At 33.6% G+C, this 16,037-nt stretch overlaps 1 protein-coding gene across 5 annotated transcripts in view; it reads left to right on the top strand.

The window, feature by feature from the left end:
- Nucleotides 1-16,037, top strand: part of LOC145293120 (annexin A4-like) — a 113,848-nt gene that overhangs the window by 47,737 nt on the left and 50,074 nt on the right. For all 5 annotated transcript variants that reach the window (XM_080139513.1, XM_080139511.1, XM_080139510.1 and 2 more), the window contains exon 3: nt 5,466-5,555. In XM_080139513.1, coding sequence (XP_079995639.1) covers nt 5,466-5,555 — 90 coding nt within the window. The remainder of the gene's footprint in view (nt 1-5,465; nt 5,556-16,037) is intronic.

Genomic DNA, 16,037 nt, shown 5'->3' with positions numbered 1-16,037 from the left:
TGTTGTTGCATTGTAGTGTTGAGTCTCTAGGATTAGGGACAAATTGAAACTAGATATAAATAAAAATGCTATGGTTCAGTGGATATGTATTGTTAACAATTCTACTGCAAAGAAAGTAGGTTCCCTCTACCGTGCTAGAAGATTACTCACACCAGAGAGTATCCTATATCTTTACAAAGCCACAATTTGCCCATGCATCGAGTGTTGTTGTTGCATCTGAACTGGTAATGGTGCCTCTACCACTAGTCTCTCACTCTTAGACAAGGTCCAAAAGAATCTCAAACCTAATAGATTCCACTCTGTCAGCCAAGCCCCAACCTCTGTCCCATTGCCACAATGTTGCATACCTGTTTCTGTTTTACAAGTACTTTAATGGAATGTGCTCATATCACTTACATACTCCTAACTAACCTGAAAAGCAGCAAAATCCCATCCCTTCATTCTTTTTTGGATCCTGTCTAAGGAGTGGAAGATGCACCAGCCCAGATGTGGCAATAATACTACATGCATGGGTGAACTGAGGCTTTGTAAAGATGCTCTCTGGTGTGAGTAATTTTCTAGCATGGTAGAGTGAGCGCACTCTCTTTGCAGCAGCCTTGACAATGTCCTCAGTGTATTTGTTCCAATTCATGTTGCCTTTGAATGTTAGGCTGAGGAGTTTGAAAGATGGGCTCTCAGATAATATCATGGTTGAGGTTTTTTTTTGTAGTTGTTAAAGAAAAGGAGTTTAATCTTAAGGTTAGGTAGACGATTTTATTTCTTTGAAATTAGCTATGTCAGATTTTCTTTAACACTTGTAGTCTAAATGTTCATCCTTTTTTTATTTCTGCTTTTTCAATTTTTAGCTTATCTAGTGAATATATGTTGACATTGCCCTCACGTTTTACTTTTGTCTCCTATTTATATTTGTCTTTCATCCATTCTCTCTTAGGTGACAGATGGCGTAAGGTATCAGCAGTGTGTTTCAATTTTTGTTTTTTATTTTTGTTTGTGTGAGCGATTTTATTTATCGAGGCACATTTATTTATTATTAACTGATTTTCTGCATTTCTACAAGACCTATAATTTGGAGACGACCTCTTATTAATAATTGTTTTGCTTAGTTTTGTGCAAAGTTTTATTCATATGTACCATTCAGAGTTTTAATTGAATAATGTAGAAAAATTTATTTCCCTTTGGACAGAACCACGGGAAGAGTCTAACGCATGTCTATGCTGTGTGATGTATGAAAGTGAAGGTTGAGGACATGCGTTGCATGTCAAGAAATGATATGAGAATGATGCAATAGATGTGTAATGTGAGTTTTAAAGACAGATTTAGATTTCATGACCTCAGAGGAAGATTGAATTTGAATAGTATAGATATGTGTACAGAGCAGGCGATTTTGATGGTATGGCTTTTTTTTATTTGGAAGTTACCACTTATCAAGACCCGAAGGCCATTCAAGGATAAGGGTTAATGAATGTAAGGTGTTATTGTACTAATCGTTAATGGTGTAAATTGGGTAGAATTTGATTATTTATGGTGACAGCTCAACAAGAACTTGTTTACATTAAATTTGAAGGCTACCACGTTGTATTCAACTGGGAAGCAGGCCAGCGGAACAATGTTCCACAGGCAGGCAGTTCTGAGAAAGAACTTTGTTCATGGAATCTGCGTTTAGATTTAGGCATGGTTAAAGAGGTGGGGTGAAATCGTATATAGCGGTTGTAGCTAGTTGAGTGTTTTTTGTAAAAGTTTAGCAAGGGTATTATAGATTGGAGTTCAGTCGAGCGCTTGAATACAAGTTCTTGGGTAAAAATATAGAGAGCATAAAGAAGGACTTTAGAGAAGAATAAAGACCTGGGCAGAAATAGATTAATTTGGAAGTCAATTTCTAAAAGCCATCTTACACATGCCAACATGTAAAATGGCCACTGAACTGAACATGATGATAAATGATGTCCATATGGGCATTTAATCTAGATTCCCATGTAGCAGCCATGCTGTGGGTTCATGTGGAAAAAGAGTGAGAGTTGCACTATGTGTTGCTCATCAGGATTGAAACCAGAGTGTTCTGCTTACACAATAGAATCTTGTTTTTAGGGTTGACAAGATTTCACCTATGCAAATGAGCATTGTTTGGCATGGGTGAACTCTTCTTGATATAAAAAAGTAGAAACTTTCCTCCCAGTGACAGTCATAACTAGTTAAGTTGTTAAGTGTTCAGTGAAATGAATTAATTGAGTTAGCATTGTTAGTGTCAGGTTTCTCAATTAATGAAATTCGTATTTTGGAGAATTTTTAATTACAATTTGAGAGTCAGAGTTGGCATCGTCATGTTTTGGAAAATTGTTAATATAATTTGAGAGTTAGCCATTTTTTTTTTTTTTTTTTTTTTTTTTTTTTGAACATTTTCAACTTTCACTGCTACAAAATGAGTCATTTTGATGTTGGTGGCAGTTAAAGTTCATCAAAAATCCATTTCATTCTTTTGATTATAAAAAATGCTTAAAACTTAAATTCAAGGGGTCTTAAGAAGAAATTGAAATTCAAGGATACTTTCCTTTTTGGTATTTAAAAACTATGAATCAAATGTGATATAATTGAATTTTCAAATAAGGGGGTTGTGGTCATATTTTCTCTCAGACGATTACACTTTGGAATTTCCTCCCTGTTTCTTGCTTCTCTGGCTGTACTAACCTGCAGAAGTTTAAATGTAATGTGAACAGACATCTTGTTGCTCAACTCTTTGGATTCCCCTGATAAACACGGTTCCAAATAATAGCACCTTACATTCCAAGTGGCAATATGCATTGTTTGAAGGTGAAAAAGAGAAAAAACATTATGCTCCTTAAAAATGCTTTAAAATATACACATGAGAAACTGAGATTTGAACAATATTTATTAATTTGTTTTATATCTATTGCTAAAATTTTACAAAATTAGAGGCATCTGAATTTTCATGAAGACTTCACCAAACTAAATTATTTTAAATATAGCTCACATTTAGACCCTGAAGGCTAGCAACTGCTTTGCAGAATTCATAATGATCGGTTATGTCATTTTTGATATAGGGTGTACACTAGTCTGAAATACTCTATAAATATTAGTATTTCGATGATTACAGAACTTTTGAGGTATCGGAATCAGAAAAATTTTTTGCCTGTTTTCTGATGCCAAAAATGAGTCTTATAAAATTTTTTTTTTTTTTTTTTTTTTTTCAAAACTTAATTCACCATTGCTGGTGCTAATGATAAAATAATAAATATTAATTGATGCTACCAGTAGAATGAAAATTTATAGATCCAACTCTACAAGTGTATTTTTAACGTTTGTGAAAAAATATGCACATATTGCTGTTTTTTATTTTTTATTTTTTACAATAATCGTAAAATAAAAAAGTAAAAACAATGTTTCTATAGCTAAATATTTAGAGATTTTAAAATAATCGGAATTGGTAATTTTATCAGAATCAGGAAAAATGGTAGAATCGTCTTCTCTTCTTCTTCTATGATAGAAATCTTAAACGTCTGTGCATGCGTGTGTGCTAAAAGTTTTCGTTGGCTGCATCAGACCGGGTCAAAACCGGTACAATTTGAAAGAATAATTCCTTGCCCACATAATATGTGAAAATTAGAAAAAAATGATCAATTATTTCATATAGAAATAAAGTTTTAAACGAATGGAGGGTCAATAAAATTATCTCTTTCTAAACAACTTAAAAAACTGCGCATACATCAAACATTATTTTTTGAATTGGTTTAAATAAAAGAATTTTGAACGTTATTTTGCAATCAGCGTTGTGGGCCATTGGATTAGAAGGTTGCCTCATAAACCTTAGTTTTGACGTTCGCATACATGTAAGGGTGGTCTGTTTTTCTTTCTTTTTTTTTTTTTTTTTTTTGATCCAAACAAAACATTTTTATAATTTCGGCAGATAATTATATTAAACCAAAAAACAATTTCCTTATTTCGATTTTTTTTTTCATCACGGGTAAACCGAAGGTTAAGTTTTTATTTAAAAGAAACAAAAATTCTAATCCAATGATGATAAACAAAAAACAAACAAACTTTCTGTCATTTACATTTTTTTTTCTTTTACATTTAAATAGGGCTTTTGGCATTTTTTTTATCAGCGTTTAATTAAATTAAAATAAAACATCTTTCTTATTTCAAGGATTACGTAAATCACATTTTTTGACAGCTGTGTTCAAACCAAAATTCATGTCCACCCGGGCAATGCCAGGTATCCATGCTGGTCTATCTAATATATAAATCTCACATGTCTGTTTGTGTGTGTGTTGATATGTCTGCTAAAAACTTTTGTCTGCCGTATCAAACCAGGTCAAAACCGGTACCAGCTGAAAGAGCAATCCCTCAGACACATAATATCTGAAAATTAAAAAAAATGATTAATTCTGTGGTGGTTAACTGGACCATTTCTTGCAAGTGGGGTCACTTTTCACAACGTCATTTTTGCAAGTCATGTACATGTATCAAACTAAAACTATGCTTATAAACGTTATTTTGAAGGGTCATGATGTCATAAGTCGTTGTGGTTCAATGGGCAAAAGCATTTGCCATTAACGCTTTTCCCTTGTTTCAAGTTCCAGCCTGCCTACTTTGGCTAATTTTGTCTTTTGCAGCTGCACGTGCACTCACTGCTATTTTGATTGAAAGAAAAGTTGTTTTGATTCATTTATTATTATATGGCTGGTGAAGAAGTTGTCACCTACTTCTTCCATTCTTTTGTGGGGGTTGCTCAATATCCTTAGTATAGCAGGTGTTTCTAAACTGAACTTAATGTCCACCTGGGCAACGCCGGGTATCCATGCTAATCTACTATATAAAGGAAAGATGTCTGTGTTTTAGTGTGTGTGTGTGTGTTTGTATGTCTACTAACACTTTTGTCCACCACATCTGAGCGGGTCGAAATTGGTACCATCTGAAAGAACAATCCTTCGGACACATAATGTGAAAATTAGAAAAAAGATTAATTCTGTGGTGGTTAACTGGACAACCTTTTGGAAGGGCGGCCAGTTTTGGCAAGTCATACATGAGTAATTCACTAAAACTATGTTTATAAACCTCATTTTTAACATCATGACGTTATAAGCAATCGTAATCCTGTGGGCACGGTTAATTTCTTATTTTTTTTATTTGTGGTCGCACGAGTACTCGTTGCTATTTTGATTGAAAGAAAAGTTGCTTTGATTGATTGATTTATTTTTTTTTAGGTTGAGTGGGGGGGGGGTCCAGCACATGGGCAATAAAAAGTACTTTTCTTTGTATCCCTTCTACCGAGATATCTAGGGGGAGATTGTCATATACTTCTTCTTTTTGGGGGCGATTCCATGTATATATTTTTGAAATTGTTGTGGGGGTATTAATAAAAGTGCTAAATATCCTTAGTATAGCAGCTGTGTCTAAACTGAACTTCATGTTCACACAGTTACTAATAAATATATATTTGTTTTTTGTAGACACAGTATCAATTTTCGGGTTATGACAATTCATCCAGTTTGCCATATAGCAGCCAACCAACTGGAATGCCTGGAGTCATAGGTTTCAATGTAAGTTAAATTTTAAAATTTATTTTACTTGTGCGATGTCTCAACCTGTCTCCGTTTGTTTGTTTGTCCTATTGAAACGTGTGCTATCTTGTTCTGTAGCACAGTTGTGGTTCTTTGTCTTTTAAATTAAAGATGTCTGTTTGTTTATTTAATATTTTTATGTTCTCATTTCTGCATCATACTAACAGATCCATCTGTTAATCCATCACGCTTAAGCTTGAAATATCATTTTCATTCTTAAATGTGCAGATTGAATGGTTTGCTTTTGTTCGTTTTGTCTTACGGCATATCAGCCCATTCATTTTGGTAAATGTTTCTGTTTAAAATTCTTAATTCCATGAACAAAGTTTCTTTCCTAGAACTGCTTATCTGTGAAACACAATATTGCAGAGCTGCTTACTAGCTTTTTAAGTCCAATCTATACAAGTTTTTATTAAGCCACCCTCTTAAATAATCAAATCTTACTAATTTCCACCATTAAGGATCATCACGATATTGTCTCACCATACACGCATTGATACTTATCCTCGAGTGGTCTTGGAGCCTTGATAAGTGGTAACCCCTTTGTAAAAAAAAAAAAAAAATTAATTTCCAAATATTTATTTCCATTGTAAATCTTTTTTAAATCAATGGTTTGTAGATCAATTTTTTTTTTTGTAGTTGTATCATTTTGTAAATGATAAATTTGATTGAATGATGAGATGTTGACAGGTAATACCAGATAAGGAGAGTAGAAAGTATAAGCTTGGGTTTATTTTTGGCAGACAACAGCGTAGTGATTGTTAATGGTGGAAATTGAATATAATTTGGTTATTTAAGAGGACGGCTCAACAAGAACATGTTTTTATTGGACTTGCATTGATATTTTGAGCTTCAGACTTCTGCCCATCGATGACTATGTAGCAAAATGTAGTAGCAAAAATAAGGAACAAAGATAGGAAATAGTCAGTTTTGCCCTGCACCGCCCACCTCTAGAAGAGAGGGATTTCTTGGTTGTAATGACCGTAGAGAAAGAAGGAGGCAGAAAAACAAAAAAAAAGCAGAAGAAAACTCTCTTCTCGCAGATTCGTAGTTCGTCACAAAGAACAATCCAACCGCCAGAGCCACCTATGCACTATCTGCAAAACACTCACTGACTGCTTCCCAGCGTCCTGCCATTATATATTTGCATAATCGCGTGAGAGCACATGTGATTCTGCGAGAATTGCATGGGGTCAACACCAATAAAAACCCATGGGCGTCATCTTGGAACTGTCGTTTGCTCGACTCGCAACACAACAACAGACGTATCCAAGGTAAGCTCTTTATTTCCACCCATTTTGGTTATTGCCAATTCCGCTACAGACTATTTGTAAAACCTATTGGAGAGAAAGAATTCATTGGTTGAGAAAACATTTCCAGGTATTACATAACTGGAAATCTTGTGAAGTAGACCTTTATGCAAAGCCCTATCAAATGCCTTTGCTATGTCAAGAGCTATTGCTTTTGAGAGGAAATCCTTATTGATAGATTCACTGAAGTTACAGTCAGTACATCAGCTGTAGATCTCGCTAGCATATTGCTTGTCACTGAGTAGGCTGTTTTTACTGAGTTACTTGACAATTTCTCTATTTAACATGGACTCAAGCAACTTATGACACACAAACGACTAATTAGTCTATACTGAGAAGTAGAAGACCGATTACCAGTATTTTAAATACTGGGCAAATTAATGAGGTTTTCCAAAGTGTTGGGAAGCATTTCTCCTTTATACATTGATTGAACAGATACATTGAAATCTTTGTTAACATGAATATTGGTTGAGGGATGAGCAGGTAGTGTATGATCAATTTGCTTAGCAAAACACTCAAACATAAATATTCCATCATTGTTAAGATGGTAGAGGGTAAATATAAATGCTGTGCTGTGAGTAAGTGCTACTCAAAGCATGTTTGGGGTTTTATTTGGAAATGTCCCTGATACAGGGGAAAGTATCCTTAATGTAGGCGCATATTCTATGTTGATTTTGAGGGTCTGCTTTGGATGTGAAGTTTGAATAGCCTTTGATAGAGAAATTGGATAAGGAAGCAGTTGAGTTGATTTCAGTTTCACATAAGAACAACAGGTCAGGTTTGGTCTCCTGTAATTGTATTTCAACGTCTGGAAGATTGGAACATAAACTCCTGATGTTAGAGAAGGAGACCTTGTAGTGGAGGTATCTTGATTTGTTTCTTGGAACTTATTATAGTAAAGTTGTGGAGTTATTTAGAGCAGGGTAGAGGGGAAGCGAGAGAGAGAGAGAGAGAGAGAGAGAGAAAATAGGCAAACGAATGAGTAAAGAAGGAAGACTTTTGTAGATTAATGAAAAGGAAAAGCCATAGCAGTTCCCACTAATATGGGAATTTACTTCATGGTCCAGAATCCATTCATCAAAGGGCAATGCAGCAGCCCCAGTATTTTGCACCTGCTGAAAGGGAAGCTTCCTTGGGAGTTACACCAAGGTTCGGGATAATGTCAATTCAAGAAAGCATTTACCTCCAGCACCCTTATTAGTGACATAGCAACAAGAATAAAATAGAAAGAGAATTTAGCAGTCTCTAGCTACCACTTGTACAAAACTACCAACCAAGTATACAGTGTTTTCTTCTCCCTTTGTCAGAAACATCACTCATTTGTTGAAAATGAGGACTGAGGGATAAAATTATGGGCTGCCAAAAATGCATCCACAGCGCTTTTTTTAAAAAAGCATTGTGGATTTTCAGTCCTCATAGTCCATGGACAATGTTTCTGACAAAGGGGGAAGAATTGCTGTTTTCTGGGTCAGAATCTATCCATCTAACATTGATCGTTGGCTAGTTTTTGATATTGAAGTAGTATATTTTTTTTTGTTTCTTGCATTAAATAGCTCATACCTTGTCTGGAGCAATTGCTATAAAAAGAATGGCAACTATAAATACTAATGATATATATATATTAATATAATCTTTTATTATTTAGACTTATTTACTAAAACTTATATTTAATACACGTGCATGTATTTGGCGACTTCAATGTCCACCACAGCAACTGACTTGGATTCTCTACTGACAGACGCAGCTAGTAGCACAACACATAGCTTCTCTATATTTCATTCCCTATCACAGATGGTTACATTTCTGACACGTTTCCCAGACCAGCAAGAACAACACGCATCACTTCTAGATCTGTTTCTAACCACAGTTCCCAATAATTGTATAACGAATGCCCACAGCCCACTTGGGAACGCTGATCATGCAGTGATAATGGTTGAAATCTCCCTAAACTCTAGAGCCAAAACTGAAGAGCCATTGCTCAAAACAACGAGATATTATAAAAAGGCTGACTAGAAAGCCATCAGGGATCTCATCAGAAATGCCCCATGAGAAAATATCTTTTCTCTTCCTGCTGAACAGTGCACAATTGAGACAACTAAATGATTCAAAATGGCAATTGAAGCACATGTTCCTACGCGGAAATTTTATAGCAAGCTCCACTCTTCCCAATGGTTTACTTCTGCTTGTGCAGCTGCTATTAACCGACATAAGTCCAGTTTAAACAGACAGAAGTATATAGAAGCTAGGAGTAACTGTAAGAAAGAAATTGCAACAGCTAAGAGAGAATTTACTGAAATCACCAAAAAACGCATCAAAGCACAGAAATTAGGAACCCGTGATTTCTGGAAAATCTACAACAGTGTAGTAAATAATGGGCAATCAACAATTCCCCCACTATCCAACAATAATGAGGTTGTTCGTACAGCAACTGAGAAGGTTAACATACTTGACAGTCGGTTTGCCACCAACTCCACACTGGACCCTGTTAACCACCCTCTCCCTTACTTTCCTTTGCAGTCAGACGTCACACTAGATGATCTGAAAATTACTCCTTCTCAGGTGCATGCTATATTAAAAAATCTTGACACTTCAAAAGCATGTGGACCTGATCTCATCCCAGCTGTACTATTAAAAAAATGCTCTGTTGAAGTAGCTCCAGTACTCTCCAAACTTTACAACAAATGCCTTAATGAATCTTGCTTTCCTGACTGCTGGAAACCTGCTTCTGTGGTACCAGTTTTCAAGAATTCTGGTGAAAGAACTGACTCATTAAATTATCGCTCCTTTAGCCTCCTCCCACTTTTTGCTAAAATATTTGAGTCCATAATTAACCAAGCTTCTGACCGACCAACAATATGAATTTAGGCAAGCATGTTTCTCAGCAGATATCCTAACTGTAATCTCTAAAGTATATACCATTCACTGGACAAAGCAGGGGAGAGTAGAGCAGTAGCTCTAGATAAACTAAGGCTTTTGACAAGGTATGGCATGAAGGTATGTGGGAGTGCCTCAGGGATCTATCCTTGGACCTTTATTATTCCTAATATTCATAAATGACCTGATTAAATTGTTTCTGAGATGAGTATATATGCTGATGACACCACGCTAACAGGCACGACAGGAAAACAAATGAACACATATCTAAGGAAATGGCAGAAACACTAGAAGATGACCTCCAATCTGTAGTAGAATGGGGACAAAAATGGATGGTCACATTCAATGTTGCAAGACTTGTTTCTTTCAATAATTACAAGGAACCTTCTCTACAACCAATAGCAATCTGAAAGTACTTCTTTTAAACTCCTCGACCTAACGTTCACAACAATTACATGGAGAGCATTGCCAGGACCGCTGCGAAGAAGGTAGGTTCTCTCTACCATGCTAGAAAGCTACTAATACCCGAAAGTATACTGTACCTCTATAAGGCCACCATTCGCCCATGTATGGAGTATTGTTGTCATATTTGGGCTGGTGCATCTGCTACTAGTCTCTCGTTCCTAGACAAGGTTCAAAAGAGAGTCGCCAACCTGGTAGGTCCTGAACCGTCATCCAAGTTTCAGCCTCTGTCGCAGTGACAAAATGTTGCATACGTCTGCCTGTTCTACAAGTAATTTAATGGTGAATGCTTCGACGAACTGCAAGCACTTGTATCTCCTCGACGTAAATACCTCCGACAAGCAGCTAAATCCCACCCCTACACAGTAGAGATCCATAGATGTAAGGGAGCTTTCTACTCCAGTAGTTTTTTCCCCAGAACTGCAAGACTTTGGAATTCCCTTCTGGGTCCCTGCTTCCCCAACTGTACTGACATGCAGAAGTTCAAGTGTAACATCTTGCTGCCCAACTCCCTATATAGTACCCCTGTAGCTTAGGTCCCTGATAGAAGCTCCGTACATCAAAGTGGCAATGTGCCTTGCTGGGGTTTAAATGTAATAACAAAAAAAAAAAAGTTATAAAAAAATATTTTTTGTTCTATTTCTTCCCTGCTTTTTGGTGGAGAATGTTTTTTCTATTTTTCTTTTTAAGATTTTTATTTCATGCAATTGGAATGTGAGGATTAAAAGACAAAATAAGGGAAGTGAAAGTAAACCTAAAGTCCACTTTCTACTTGAGAGTAGAAAACGTAGGAAAACAATTTTACCTGTTTATTAAAAAAAATACCTTTTTGCTTGTAGCAATCAATTTAAGATGCTTTCTACTAACTTCGCCACATGAAGCAGATGAATCCATAATAATTCAAACTTGCGAAATAAGTCTTGTAATGCTAATAATTTTATATTAATCGTTAAAAATCATAAATTTTGAATTTCTTAGTTGAAAAAAACTACTTGATTAATTTATATGATTTTTGGTATATGACATCATTGTTCCATGATGGGTATATAAATCATCGAGATTCTTCTGCAATTTATTTATTTATTATTAATTATAAACATGCACCAAGAAAAGTTCTACAGGAATTACTCTGAAATTTTTTTTGGGGGGGGGGGGCTGAAAATGATATTAGTAAATTTTCTTATTCATAATATTTAACAGTTATCTGGTTATGATGTATTTTCTGTTGATCTTTATCAAATTTCTGCTGTGTTTAAAAGAATGGCAGCACTGATATATGAAAATATAACACTATATCTTTATCAGTGATGGTTGGTTGTTAGGAGGGAGATGCACAAATGGAAATTCAACAGGTTAATTCTTCTTTGGGTCCAAATCAACTAACAGTAATATCTTTTTTGGTTATTATATAACCATTTGTGACCACTTGAGATCCCCCCCCCCCTTGAGATGGTCACTTTAGAAATATCTCAAGGGCGTTTTATTTGGTCATTGTCATTTTACTGAATTGACCTGACTTTGGAGTGACTTTATTACACCTGTGTAACTTATTGCCGAAAATTATCTTTCTAACATCATACTTTTAACTTATCTTCTTTTTGACAATTGATAAAGTTTGTTGTTTCTTCCCATGTAGGTGCCTGTGTCATGTTCATCATTTTTATTCAAATGACCTCTTGGTAAATTTGATAATTATTTTATACTATTTTTTACATTTGTTACCAGGTGTATGCTTTTTGTTTTTATAGATAATTTTTTGTTTTTCATTGAGAAGAATCAAGCTGTCAAATTCCCATGCATACATCCCCCTTCCAACAACAAACCAGCCACCACTGTCACCATTATATTTCCATATATCACTGTGCGTGTTGTCATTATTTTAAACACAGCCGGAATACAACAGATGTAGATATAGATGTTTGTAGATGAGAATGTATTGTAACATTCCTCATCAATTAGACAATTCATACTTTGTTGTTATTTTTTACTAGGAAAATCACTGCTTATAAAGGTCCCAAAGCCACTTGAGGATCATAAGGGTTAATAAGTGTCAATGGCCAGTGAGACATCACCGTGATGGTTGGTAGTGGTGGAAATTGGGTAGAATTTGATTAAGTGAACAGCTCAACAAGAACTTGTTTACATTAGACTTGAAAACGACCATATTGTAGTCAGCTGGAGAACATCCCCTTTCTATTGTGTTCTGCAGACAGTTCTAGGAAAGAAACTTTGTTCATGGAATTTTGGTTTAGTTTTAAGCACAGATAGAGAATTATGGAAATTATTGACAGTTGTTGTAGATAGATGAGTGTCTGCTGCAAATATTCTGCGGGGGGTGGGGGACATAGATAGAAACTCAGTTGAGAACCTGCTATGAAAATAACGATATAGCAGAGATAGAGCTGCAAAGTCGCTTCTGTTAGAAAGAAGCAGTAAAGAGGTGAAAAGGACTTTACCCACTAGATTTGAGGCTGGTTTTATATCCTGTCAAGGTGGGAAAGGGTACTCTTGATAACTTCTCCCCAGATGTGACAACAGCATTCCATTTTAGGACATATTTGGCTCCAATACAGTTCGAAAACTGTGAGAATTATTATTTTATTTAATATTAATACTAACTACTATTACTACTATTTTTATTTCACTCTTATCATTGTTAAATTTAGTTACAAAAAAAAAAAAAACACGTTTTGCTATTAATAGTTATATATTTATATAGTTGCTTGTGGGAATATTGTGAATTGTTGGCACAGTTAGTTTTGTTCAACCAACTAATCATTTGCCTTACAATTAACCTTTGTCTCTTTCATTATCTTTATACATATATGATTGTTTTAAATGTTTATAAAATACACCATTCATTGATTAAATGGTATTGATGATTATTTTTTTGCTTTTGTTAGTTTCTTTCTTTTTTTCCAGAATTGCTATGAGTGTATGTAATGTGTATATGTATTTGTGTTGGCATGATTAATCAGGATTGTGAATAAAAGAATCGGAACTTTTGGGTGTATCAGAATCTAAAAAAATTGTGCCTATTTTCCGATACCCAAAACGATTCTTTTTATTGTTTTTATTTCTTTGTTTTTGTTTAAAACTTAATTTTTCATGGCTTGTATCAATGATGAAATGATAAATATTTATCAATTATAAAATGTCATGGTTTTTTTGCAGTAATCCGACCTACTTTCCTCACTACACGCAAAATCAATTCTATATTTAGAAATTAAAAAAAATTAGAATAAAGAATTTAGAACAGAATCAATAATTACATCAGAATCAGGAAAAATATTGGAATCGTCCCATCAATAATATGTATGTATGTACATATGATGTGTATGCATGTATGTGTTTGGCGTGTATTTTTGTATTTGTCAAGGAGTGCACAATCTCTCCATGTTTCAGTATATTGATTACTATTTGTTGTTTTACTCTTGCCGTTTTGTATTTTGTATGTTTTTTTATTTATTTATTTTACTTATGAAAAATAATTTAATTAGGGACATAGGTGAAAGAGTACTTTATAATGGCCTGCTCCTGCAAACATTAGTATATTTTTGCTTTTGAAAGTTTTAAATAAAGACACTTTGTATCATTTGGATTGTTTGAACTTTCAAATTTGGTATGTGTATATGTATGGTTCATACTTTTGTTTCTGTCAAGGAGTGCATAATTTCTGCATTTTGCACTATACTAATTACTGTTTGTTATCTTGCATTATATATGCATATATATGGATTCTTTGTGCTTGTGGGTGGACTGGATTATTGGGTGTTGGTTAATTTTGGATGACTAATCATTTATTTGCAATGTAATTTACTTTTTCAGTGTTTATATGTGTATGATTTGTTTTAAATGTTTATAAAATGTACCATTCATGCATTACATGGTTTATTTATTGATTTATCCTGCTTCATAATGATTTTTTTTTGCTTCTGTTGGAGAATGAATATGAGTGTGTGTGTGTGTGTGTATGTGTGTGTATATATATATATATATATATATATATTCGTGTTGGGACGATTAATCGGAATCGGGAAATTGGAAAACTTGGAACTTTTCAGGGACATTGGAATCAGAAAAAAAATACTTAAATTTCCAATTCCAAAACTGATTCCTTAAAAAACATGTTAAACTTGATATTAGATTGTTGGCACTTAAAATAAAATGATGGGTATTTATTGTTAGTAACATTAAAACTTATATTAATAATAATAACATAAAAAAAACGATGTAAATTTATTTTACTTGTGCCAAAAAAGAAAAAAAGAAAAATTTTGGCTTCTGCCCATTCATCAACTTTAATGAATTAGTGGACCTGGAGGTTTTTCACACTTCTACATTAAATACATTTGGATACCAACGTTTCTTTGATTTCCGCATGTTCTGACTGTTAGTAATGTTTACTTGTCATAAAAGCAAATTTTCAATATGCTGATAAAGGCCATAAAATGAAATCCAGTAATAAATGATTCATAATTGAAGCAATCTTGTCAGTTAAGGTTATATTCTTTCCACCGATAAGATAGACGCAAATACACAGATGGAGACTGGAAATGTCTGCCAACAAAAATGTAAGGGCATAGTTTTTTTAAATAATTGAAAATATATTTTACTAAAATGTTTTTCTTATATTTCGTTTCATATTTAACTTTGTATTTTCATGTAAATATAAAAGTTAAGTGGATTATTGTGATAAAAAGGTGCTCGCAAAACTCGTACTCAGAAAACTCGTCCAATTTAGCTAGGTAGGAAAACTGGTCTATTATTGAATAAATATCGAATGAAAGCACATTTTATGACTGTTCTTGAAGGAGATATTGTTTTTAAAGGCGATTGTGCATCCCAATAATATTTTTTCAAATTATTTTTATTTGTTTACTCTTGTTTAAAAAAAATAAACTTGATCACAAAGACACAGAGTCAAGACATGGAAAACGAAACCATATATTTATTTTTAAAAATACTTTAGTTTTAACACTTTTTATGCTATTACAAAAAAAACAACAAAAAAAACACTTATGTATTAAAGCAAACATTTTATTCAGGAGAATGAATTTAGTTTAAACAATTCTTGTCTTATTACGAAAAAAAAAAAAAAAAAGAAAACACTTCTTGTATTATCAAATATTAAATTATAATATAAAATAATTTATTAAATTATTATGTTAGTGTTAAAAGTAAATTAAGTATTTTCAATAAAATACTTTCCTCATGTCATGCAAACTACTTATCTGCCCCAAATTTAAATGTGATAGTCGTTTTCAGTACCTCTGAAAATTTATAAAAGTCGTCATTTTAAAGTTTTTTGAGGAATTGGAAAGAAAATTGACATTGACCGAAATTATTTTTTGTTTAAAAGTTCTTTAGGGGGCACTTCTGCACTATGCAGATGGCGGTTATTGTTAGGGGGGGCGATAACTCCAATTTCTTCTTGGTCAAATAACGCGGAAAATAAGTAACAAACAAGACATTTTTTTTCCCAAACAGAAAAATATTTGAAAGCCGACATTTATTGTATAAAAATGTATCAATATATAATTGTAAAAACATTTCTGCATAAGAAAATATTATTTTAATAAAACAGTTTTGTAATGAAAGCAACATTGGATTTTTTTATAAAGTAAAATAGCTTCTTTATTTATTTATTTTTTTTTTTTAAACAAATAAATATTTTAAATGAAACAATTTTTTTAATTAAAGCAACTTTGAAGGGTCAACAACAAATTAATAATTAAAATTTTTTTGAACAAGAAGCATCACCTGGCGGCAGTTTCATGAAATGCACCAAGAAAAGATTACCACTGTCTGCATA

The sequence above is a fragment of the Euprymna scolopes genome, chromosome 14 (assembly GCF_053919585.1).
Source record: "Euprymna scolopes isolate OS-2025 chromosome 14, ASM5391958v1, whole genome shotgun sequence".
Taxonomy (NCBI): domain Eukaryota; kingdom Metazoa; phylum Mollusca; class Cephalopoda; order Sepiida; family Sepiolidae; genus Euprymna; species Euprymna scolopes.
Note: the sequence above shows the minus strand (reverse complement) of the source record. Positions and strands in the feature narration are given on the sequence as shown.